Source organism: Lonchura striata, chromosome 11, assembly GCF_046129695.1.
Source record: "Lonchura striata isolate bLonStr1 chromosome 11, bLonStr1.mat, whole genome shotgun sequence".
NCBI classification, from domain to species: domain Eukaryota; kingdom Metazoa; phylum Chordata; class Aves; order Passeriformes; family Estrildidae; genus Lonchura; species Lonchura striata.
Window position 1 is genome coordinate 10,664,985 of NC_134613.1, and position 11,005 is coordinate 10,675,989.

At 36.7% G+C, this 11,005-nt stretch overlaps 1 protein-coding gene across 1 annotated transcript in view; it reads left to right on the forward strand.

Annotated features, from left to right (window-relative positions):
- The window catches only part of ADAM10 (ADAM metallopeptidase domain 10), a 42,307-nt gene extending 33,283 nt beyond the window's left edge, over window positions 1–9,024 (forward strand). Inside the window, exons 9-16 of the mRNA XM_021532052.2 lie at window positions 791–954; window positions 2,009–2,192; window positions 3,071–3,221; window positions 3,523–3,706; window positions 4,876–4,984; window positions 5,263–5,483; window positions 6,175–6,301; window positions 6,769–9,024. Of these exons, the coding sequence (XP_021387727.1) occupies window positions 791–954; window positions 2,009–2,192; window positions 3,071–3,221; window positions 3,523–3,706; window positions 4,876–4,984; window positions 5,263–5,483; window positions 6,175–6,301; window positions 6,769–6,863 (1,235 nt within the window). The 3' untranslated portion in view covers window positions 6,864–9,024. The remainder of the gene's footprint in view (window positions 1–790; window positions 955–2,008; window positions 2,193–3,070; window positions 3,222–3,522; window positions 3,707–4,875; window positions 4,985–5,262; window positions 5,484–6,174; window positions 6,302–6,768) is intronic.
- Window positions 9,025–11,005: the final 1,981 nt, after the last annotated feature.

The window sequence follows — 11,005 nt, forward strand, 5'->3', positions numbered from 1 at the left end:
ACTGCTTTCAAAACTAAATTTAATTGAGAAAAGCTATGATCTTTGAGATTGTCATCTTTAACACACACACTGACATAGATTAAATGGGATATGTCACTAAAACAAAATTCTACTTGAGAAAGGAAAATGTCTTTAGACACCATTTACATTAGCAGTAGAATAGCTGGATTTTGGAACATTATTCACTAGAAACTCAAGTTATGGAAAAATTTGGTGAAATTAAAGTCAAAATTTTGGGAATTTTCCAAACAGGAAGTATGATGCACTTGACTGCCAACCTTCTGAACAGGTCTCATTAGCCAACACATCAAAAGCATTTTCAGCTTTAGGGTTTTTTTTTCTGACAATGAGATACATATATATATATGTACTTATTCTGACAATGACATTTTATATATAATGCTCTTGCTGTGAGAGAGGATCTCCACATTTACCTTGTACTTTTTCACTTGGTGAAATCCAAATAAGTTGTAGATTGAGGCTGCTTCTGTTGGACATTGCACCCTGCTAGTCTTGTACAGGTATGATGAAATAAGGGCTCATCTATTCAGGGAGTACTCAAAATAGCTCTCAAAAGCTATTCTAAACCAGCTGACTTCCTGTGTGAATTTATCCAATCTGTGTTGAGAGCATTTGTGTGAATAAATCTAATCTACCTTCAAGGTTGTGTTCATATTAATTATAGAGAGCTCTTAGTCTGTAAACCTGTTTGTTGCTCTGGATGTCAATGGACAAGTAACACAACACTTCTTTCCCTAAATGTGTGACTTGTACTTTTGTGTGAATGTAGGGAGCTCTGGTGGAATATGTGAGAAAAGCAAATTGTATTCAGATGGTAAGAAGAAGTCTCTGAACACTGGAATCATCACTGTGCAGAACTATGGCTCTCACGTGCCCCCCAAGGTTTCTCACATTACTTTTGCACATGAGGTTGGGCATAACTTTGGCTCCCCTGTAAGTATTACTGGTGATCTGTTAACTCACTCTCAGCCATTCACAGGGGGGGATTTACAAATGGAGTTTTACTGCTTATAAACAGGGACAGCAGAATCATGACTCCATGGGCACATACGCACATACATTGCATACAAACAAAGGGATGGCAGCTGAGCCCTTTCATGAGTATTTGACAACACTGGTGCAACGGTGCATTTTGTGAATTGATTACTTATATTAGTTCAATCCCTTACAAAGATACATTATTGTTGCTCCCTAAATACTTCCCTGTCTTTATGAGGAGTAGGGTCACATGCACCTTGTTAAATGCATTGTACTTTATCCTGGAGAGGAAGAAGAAGCACTGCAAAATTGATTAAGATGACATTTTATTCAGCAAGTGGCTCATGTTTGCTAGATGATTTATACTTAAAAGTTTATCTAAGAAAATAGTGGAGGGAATTAGGATGCTAAGAAGAATGGTTTTGAGGAGAACTGTTTCACAGACATTCAGGGATGTTTGTGGTAAGCTTGAAAGCATGAGACTTTGTTTTGCCAATGTAATGCATTTCATTCCTCATGCTGAATATTGTAGATGTAGTCCCTGGCTGACAGACTCCTGCTCTGTTTTGAAGTTCTCTTTTTACCCCCCTCAAAGCAAACAAGAAGAATGAACTGTGGTTTCTGTTAACTCCTCCTACTTTTATTCCACAGAATGCCGATTACCCTTTTGTGATCATAAAGCCACTCTTTTTAGGAGGTGGCAGCTTGTCCAAGTCAGTATTCATTCCAGGACATGCACATGGGGGTAAATTACCAAGAATGCATATAAGATGAAACTTGAGAAATTAGATACTTGCTGCTGTTTTCTTGGGGGAAACAAAAACAACAATGGAACAAAGAGAACACAAAATCAAACCTTGGGTTTTCATATAGTTTTTGTATTGCAAGAAACCTGAGTGTAAGATGGTGGTTTATTTTTATTTTATTTATTCTGTGTTAAGGCTACCAAATCCCAGGTTACTTTTGCACCTGCTATGATTGAGATCATTGTAAAATATTTGTTTTGCAGCATGATTCTGGAATGGAGTGCACTCCTGGAGAGTCCAAGAACTTGGGACAGAAGGAAAATGGCAATTATATCATGTATGCAAGAGCTACGTCTGGGGACAAACTTAACAACAATAAGTTCTCTATCTGTAGCATTCGGAATATAAGCCAAGTTCTTGAGAAAAAGAGAAATAATTGTTTTGTTGGTATGTATTTAATACTCCTGAAAGCTGAGTAACTAAAATATTACTGCAATGCTTAATTTAAAATTATTTATTTTTATTTATCTTATGTTTTAAAATTTACTGAAAGATTCTGCAAGTAAATAATTGAATTTGAGATCTCCAGTACTCTGTCAAGTTCTGGGCTGGCCAGCATAGAAGCAGCAGGACATACTGAAGTCAGTCCAGCAAAGGGCCATAAGGGTTATTAAGAGATGGGAGCATCTGACATATGAGGAGAGTTCAAGAGAGTCTGTTTAGTTTGGAGTAGAGAAGGTTGGGGGAGGCTCTTCTCTGTCTTTGTAAATGCCTGAAGGAATGTAGTAAACAAATAGGGTCAGACTGGTTTCAGTCATGCTCATTGTGAAAGGACTAGAGGTAAGGAGCACATATTAAACTGCAGAAAAATCCTATTTAGACAGGAAAAAGAATTTTGCATGAGTTTTTCTTTCTGGAGTCTGATATATGAGCTCTCACAAATTTTGAGAGCTTGTGCTCACATAGGTTTGCACATATATTCAGTAGGTTTGGATTTGGAGTAGCTCACCCCAGTACCAGCAGCATTTGCCTCAAGGTCCTCTGACTGTTAAAGGAGTGCAGAAAAGGATGCAGCTCCCTGGGAGACTGAGCAGAAAGCTGGTTCTTACACTCCCACTCTTATCAGCCAAAACCTTTTACTCAGAGGCTTTAAATGCTATGAATTGTGGGAATGACTAAGCTGGGTGTTGAGCAGTAATGCAAGTTGACTTGAGCCCTAGTCTCAAGTCCAGCTTGACTCTTTCAAGCTGGATGCTTGTTGAGGTTTATAAATATTTGCATATTCTTTGTACTGCTTTGTACATAAATATACTGGCATTTTTCAGAGTCTGGGCAGCCCATCTGTGGTAATGGACTGGTTGAACAAGGAGAACAGTGTGATTGTGGATACAGTGACCAGTGTAAAGATGACTGCTGTTATGATGCAAATCAACCAGAAGATAAAAAATGCAAGTTAAGACCAGGCAAAAACTGCAGGTATTGTGCATGTGTTACACTACACTTGAATTTTGGGCATTTAGTGGGAACTTTAATGGGGATTCCAGAATCTGAATCAGCTTACCTGCATTTTTACAAAAGTACTGATTTTGTTTAAAATGCTCTATACAGTGAGTGAGAAGTACATAAGCGTAATTATGCTATGGGGAAAATTATTTTCAAGTCACATTTGATTAGGACAAATCAGAAGTTGGAGTGCTTGAGCAGGTTTCAGGGTGAATAGTTTGTTTGGAATGGTTCATGCTTTTTCTTGGCACCCACAATCTGTGCTTGTTTGCAGCCCCAGCCAAGGCCCATGTTGCACTGCCCAGTGCGATTTCAAATCGAGGACAGATAAGTGTCGGAACGATTCTGACTGTGCTAAGGAAGGAATGTGTAATGGTGTCAGTGCTCTCTGCCCAATATCTGAACCCAAAGAGAACTTCACAGTGTGCAACAGGAACACACAAGTTTGCATAAAGGGGGTATGGTTTTTAGTCTTATGTAACTGCTAATGTGGTTTATTGCAGGGCACTGTATTGTGAATTGGTACTGTTTCTGTACTTACTGCACAGGAGCGCAAGCTCAGTCTCTTTTTCTGTATAGATGTTTGATTTATTGGTGTCAGTCAAAATAACAGTGAAAGTACACCAAGGATTAAAAAGTAGGTAATAAATTCCAAGATAGCAGTACTGTCTGAGAAAGTTACACTTAAAAGTTTTTTGTAAAAATCAGGATTATGAAGGTGTTTTATTTACTAGTGCCACCTTTTCACTTTTCTTCAGTCTTGGTCAATAATTTTGTTGCCTTAGAAAACTGGATAGTCTGTCAGTAGAGGTTGAATTTGGTTTATTGGCAATACACAATTTCTCCAAACACGTACATATAGCACTGATATGCAAGCATATGGAATTAGAATGATTCTGAACTGCCATTAGTTTCCTGGGCTAAAGAGAGCATGGCAGATGCCATGCAATATGGATGGGAAGTCTCTTATAAATTGATCTTCGTTTGCTTGGAAGCAAACACAAGCAAAAATCATCCTCTTTAAGACCTGTAACTTGTTTTGCTTGTTTTCCACAGTCCAGGATTTTAATCAAGTGCTGCTTGTAATATTTTTCAGCTAATTTATAGCTATCTTAAAGATAGAGGAATTGTTTTCATATAGGTACTGATTTTGAAACAAAATTATAAATAAACTGAACTTGGAGTTTGAAGGATCCTCACGAAGTGAAATTAAATACAGTATCTTTTCTGCCATTAATTTTTATTATTTTCCAAGAGATATTTGTGTATACTTGTGTTAGATTTGTTTTTCTAACCATGATTTTGAGTAGTCATGTTCCAGTGTGAACTGTGGTGCTGTGGGTGTTTTCCAAGGTACTCTCAGGTTATAAAATAACCTGTGTTAAAAAATAAAATGGTTAAATCACCTTTTAAAAAACTAGAAAATATGCCAAAATATTGACATTGAATAACTGTAATAATTTTTTGTTTATAGACTTTAGAAAAAAAATTGAAGCAGTTGATTTATTGATAAGCATCTTTAGAGCTATAATTATGCTTTCAGATATTAAATGTTAATATCTCTCCTAATGTCAGTATGGTTAGAGTGAAATTGATTTTTGTGTTGCTGTGCTTTTGTCTCCCACAGCAATGTGCTGGCTCTATCTGTGAGAAGCACGGCTTGGAGGAATGTACCTGTGCTAGTTCAGATGGCAAGGATGACAGAGAACTGTGCCATGTCTGCTGCATGAGAAAAAGTAAGATTCACCTGAATCATAAGTGTAAATAGCTGGGGAGGGGTCTGAGGAATCTGCTCATGGTGTTTGTACTTGAGGTTTTGTTACCTTTGAGAACATTTTGTTCAAATGTAATTTCAGACAGACATTGCATTGTACTGTGTAGGAAAGAAACAATACATTGTGCATTTTTACAGATTATTAGAAAAGCATTTTGAACTATTAAACACTAGGTTGGGTATTCATGCATGGATTTTTTAATACAATAATGGTTTGATTCATTTGTATTCACTTTTCAGTGGACCCTGCTACTTGTGCAAGCACAGGCTCGAGCCGATGGCAGGAATATTTCCACCTTGAAACCATTACTTTGCAACCTGGATCTCCCTGTAATGATTTCAAAGGCTACTGTGATGTGTTTATGAGGTGTCGGCTAGTAGATGCTGATGGCCCTCTAGCTAGACTAAAGAAAGCAATTTTTAATCCAGAACTATATGAAAATATTGCAGAATGGATTGTGGTAAGTATATTTTTCTATTACAAGTCTAATATGAAATGTTCTTGGTAATCAATATTCACAGTTGATAAGTGTTAATATGCAGACAGCTTCAGCATTCTTCAAAGTATAATTAGCCCTTGTTTCACTAGATTTTCTGTGAGCCCCCGGTGTGCAACAAATAAGTTTTCTAGATTAAAGGGAATGGAAACAAACAAATAAGTAGGATCTGTTAATACCTCTATTCATTCACGTTTTTAATTTACTGTTTTTTCATGTTTTGACTCTTCATATTTGAATGCTCTGACTTCTTTCAAGGAACTCAATATTTTGATCTTTAGCATTCATAATTTTTATTGTGCTAGATGTCACTTTAATAATAATATACTGTAAGAGGAGCTAGAGTGAAACACCCTTGGAGAGCTGCATAGGCAATTCTGTGCAAGCTGTTGATTATTTTAGGCTTATACAGCTCTGCTGGAGTGTATCTTCTGTGAAGTACCCTTCTGATACTAGAATGGAAGTATTGGGGCTTTTCTGTGGAAGAACTCTGGGGACATTTTTTTCAAATTTTTGGCTGGATATTCTTGGTGATGTTTCAGAAACTTTTTGATGACTTCAAAAACACAGTGGAAAGCCATATTCAATGTCCTCTGTCTCTTGTGCATGCGTGCCAGCCCCTACACAATCTTTTTGTTGTGGTTTTGTTTTTTAGGCTTATTGGTGGGCAGTGTTGCTTATGGGAATTGCATTGATCATGTTAATGGCTGGCTTCATTAAGATATGCAGTGTTCATACTCCAAGCAGTAATCCAAAGTTGCCTCCTCATAAACCACTTCCAGGTGAGTAATGCAGCTAATTATAGAGATATGTTTCTCCTCAGCTGTTTAGTTCTAAAGAGAAATTTCAGGTGTTTCAGCCTACAGTTCTTAGGCTGGCATTGTGAAACTACAAATGGAATTAATGCCACTGAAACAATTAATGAAAATCTAATTCTTGTCTTATTTTCCTATAACATAATATGCATGTCAAAAGAAAGCTTTTAAATACTTTTTCCAGCATCAGAGTTCCTTTTATTTCCTATCCCATGCTACCTTTTGTAAGAATTGGCCTGTTTAAGGAAGTGCTGTTGAGATACTGAAATGTATTCTGTATGTCCTTGGTGCAGTTACTCATCTAGTTAAAACTTTGCAGGTCTAAAAAAAAAAAAATAGTTGTATTTAATTTGCATGGGCAGGGCAACTCTTCTGGAAATAACTTGAGTTTTTTAAAAATTAATTTTAATAATGGCTACTTTTCTTTGAAACAGGCACTTTAAAAAGGAGGAGACCACCACAAACCACTCAGCCCCCACAGCGGCAAAGGCCCCGAGAGAGTTATCAGATGGGACATATGAGACGCTGACTGCAGCTTTTTGCCTTGGTTCTTCCTAGTGCCTACAATGGGAAAACTCACTCCAAAGAAAACCTGATAAGTCATTGTCCCCACTCTAACTCTCAAAAATTGAAGAGGAAAAAAAAAAGCATGATATGCCCTCAAAACAAGTGGAAGTGGTTAATTTTTAATGAATCTTCCAGCTCAAAAAGAAGAAAAGTGTTTTCCTTGAATATTTTTAATTTAGTGGCACAAAGTCCTAGCATATCATGATTCTTTCCCCCTCCTGTGCTCTTCATTGCTGCATTTTCTTCACTTGCAGGCAAATATGGCTGTAGTAAAACTTTACTCAAGAATTGAGAGGAAGATCTATTTTTCAACTGCCAGACAAGGCTAGGAAGCTAGACCACCTCAGCATTGGAGACATTACTTGTCAATGTATATACATTGTTATATGCAGACATGTATTTCTAACGTACACCCGTACTTGTGTGCAATTGTAAACAAGAGAATTGCAATATGGATGTTTCTTTGTATTATAAAACTTTTCCGCTATTAATGAAGAAATTACTGTTTAATTGACATACTCAGGATAACAGAGGATGATGGTGTGTAGTGGTCAAGGGTCCTGTGATGCTTTACACAGCAATTTTGAATCCAATCACACTTTTATCATTATCAAAGTTGTTTCAAGCACTCATTTCATCTTCATCCAACAGCTGTTAAGATACAGCATACAAGCCTGGATGGTCTTAGACAGATTTAACAGGTGTTCTGCAAACTTTGCAAATGTCAGAATGTTTCAAAAATGTTTTATGTGTCTTCCTTGTAGCTCAGCGTAAATATTTTTAATTTGTCTGATTATTCAGTGAAATAATGAATAGTTAGATCAAATATTTCCATGCTTTATTAGAAAATTTTGCCTGTTATTCAACTTGTTTTAAAAATTGCAACCACTTTATTTGGGCTGTTCAGATATTCTTACAGTTTGGTAATCAAGTTCATGTTCTAAGAGATGTGGAAAGAAAAAAAAGCTGTAGTTTTTTATTTTCTATTTTAATTTATCAGGTGTTTGGATAACTTTTCAGCATGATACTGTTGATTGATAACCACTAAAGTAGAGTGACTTGCCTGGCTACTGTGGCAGAGTTAGAACTGTAGTTAGGACTACCAATTTTCCCACATTTATACCAGTAGTGAAGTTCAACAGCACAATGTCCCATTCCAGAGTTTTTATTACAAATGTAAATAATTGGCATTTTTGAAGATGAATAAAAGATGTCTTAAGGTGCTTACTGCTATGCAGGAGATGAAAGGGGGCATTACAAAATGTTTAAGCTTGTGATGTATTTATTGCTTGTTTTCCAAAAGCACCAAGCTAATTAGAGATGCAAATGGCTATAATTTTCCTGGCTTTGCTTAGGAGAAAATTTACTAAGGGTTGGACAGGCTTCCTTTGTTTGTTTCTTTTTTCTTTGTTTTGTTTTTTAAGAGTATAAGGTTTACACAATCATTCTCATAATGTGACGCAAGCCAGCAAGGCCAAAAATGTTACAGAATATAATGGGATCTCTTCCTTGTAAACTTGTACAGTATGTGGTAACTTTTTCAAAATACAGCTTTTTGTACATGGTTTAGAGACAAATTTTGTACATGAAACCCCAAGTCCAATAGACTATATAAATAATTCTAAATGATCTTAACTAGTTAGAAGTGTATGTAGTTGCTTTTAAGTCATTTTAAATACATTTGTTTTAAGACTGTGCAAAGATTGGAAGTGGGTTTGCATTTCTAAAATGGTGACTTTTATTCAGCAAGAGTTCTTAGTAACTTCTTGAGTGTGGTAGACTTTGGAACATGTAAATTTTTTGCCTGTAATGTTATCCTGTGGTAGGATTTTGGCAGACAAATGCTGCCCTATTTTATTTTGAGTCTAAGTTAAATGTTTTTTGAAAACAGAAATGTGCACTGAACTCTCCACTGCAAGTCAAGATGTGGTAAAGCCGAAAGGAAGTTCAAGACAATGAAACAGAAATACTACTGTCGATTTCATGTCCACTGTGTTTTATACAGTCTCTTTTTTTGTTCACTTTGGAAATTTTTACTAAAAAATGCAAAAAATAAAGTATTGTGCAAAGATATGTAAGGTTTTTTGAAACTTGAAATGCATTAATAAATAGACTTGATGAAATCATCTTCTGAAGATCCATTTACTTGTTGAGCCCTGAAAGCAAAGAAGAATACACAGATTTCACTTTGCTTGAGTTTTGGCTTTTACTGTCATATCAAAATGTAGTTGTACTATCTCTGTCAAAGTGTCCCTCTCAATTTTAACATCCTGCAGTTATATATAAGAATAAATGTGTTTGTGTAACCTGTTTAGGGAAAACCATGAAATTAATTTTAAATTGCTTACATGATCACAGGAATAAAACTTTTCTTACCTCCAAAATGAAAAACTAGTTGCTGGTGGGATGTTCAAGCCTGACATCATCGTTCCTGATGGATACCTTTGGAAATCTATTTGGAGAGGCATATTGGAATTAATATGCAATACTCTGAATACACAGTTGGTGGATGAGACTTACAGAGGGAGCAAATGTGCTTTTTGCAAGGCGTTTTGCAACTGCTAAGTCGGCTCTCTGGGTTTTTGTGTGTGTTGCATGGTTGATTTAAGTGATAAGACAGCTTTTCAAAGCCAGGTCCTGCCAGTGAGGCTTCCATTCTTAGGGCTGTTTGTTGAGAGTGGCCTGCTTGGACATCTGTTTCCCGGAGTGAGCGGGGTGGACTTTGATGTTATCAGAGCATACTCAGAGTTCCTTCCTCACAGTGCTCCCCCCACCACCCCATGACTTTTTATAGAAGTGCTTCTCCCTGTAGCTAAATAGCACTGTCTTTGCAAAGGGCATTAAAAGAAAATCCCTTGGAGCAGAGCCCTTCTGCAAATCCTCATAGAGGTGGCGGTGGTTGTGTTTAAATCTCTGTAAGAACACAGACCAGAGGGGTGGAATAATGCCCGAGCAGCTCAAATACAAGTTTTGTGTATATTTTAAAGTCTAAGTGAAACAAATCAGTACATAGTTTTTCTAGCTAATGTTTGACATAATATTATTTGTACATATTTATTTATTCATCTTGCATTTTTTAATGTTCAGTTATTAAATGTATACATTCACCTCATGTAGAAACATATATAGGGTAGTCAGAATGGTGTGAGCATGACAAAGGCATCAAAGTTCTCTTAAGCAATGAAACTTCATACCATACCACTGATGGTTTTTAATTAGTGTTCCAATATTTCTTTCAGGAAAAACACAAAGAGAAAGGAAGAGGCTTTTATTTGTCAACATTGGAGGTTCATTATTGCAAAGAGGTGATGAAAAGGACAGGAGCCATTCTGTCACTCTGAGCTGTGTGTACTCTGACTGGAGTAAGCACCTGGTGGCTTCCAAGGTCTCAAGTCAGCTGTATGGAGTGAGGCAGGAGTAATTCCAATGAGCACAGAGTAAGGCACCACCTTAGGCACTTGAGACTGTAGGTATGACTTCAGTTTTATGATCAGGCATGACGAGACTGAACGTATTACAGCTTGGGCTTTATTCCACTTTTATATCAGAAATTAATGTAATGGCTGTCAAAACAGGGACAGAATTTGTTTGGGAATATGATTTGTGAAAAATGGCATCAGAAGAAATATCTTCATATCTGCAAGAGTTCACATACTGACTGTTCTTTTAATTTTCCTGCTTGGCTTTTTAAACCTTTCAGATTGTCTTATCTGAGTGTATACCATCTTCACTTAGTTGAGAACTGGAGAATGTCTTTTCACAAACACTAGAAGTCATCAAACACCCATTTCTTGAGTTTCAGCACTATGTAGACACCCCTGACCCTTGTTCCACCTGCTTTTCCTGAAGTAATGCCTTTTTCTCCTGAAGTTTAGATCCCTTTATCAGCCTGCTTACCAAGAAAGTGATAGTAATTTGCAAGAAAAGCCAATATTGATGTAGGAGACGTTTCTAAGAGTGTAGTTTCTCTACTGTTGGGGTACAGCCTAATTCTTTTTAGCCTTTATCTCTTGCTCTGTCATCCTTCAACTTCTGAAAAAAGCTTTTATTTTGAGGAGTAGGGATAGGATTTGTTTCAGGAAGCTTAGAAAATTCATAGCTTAG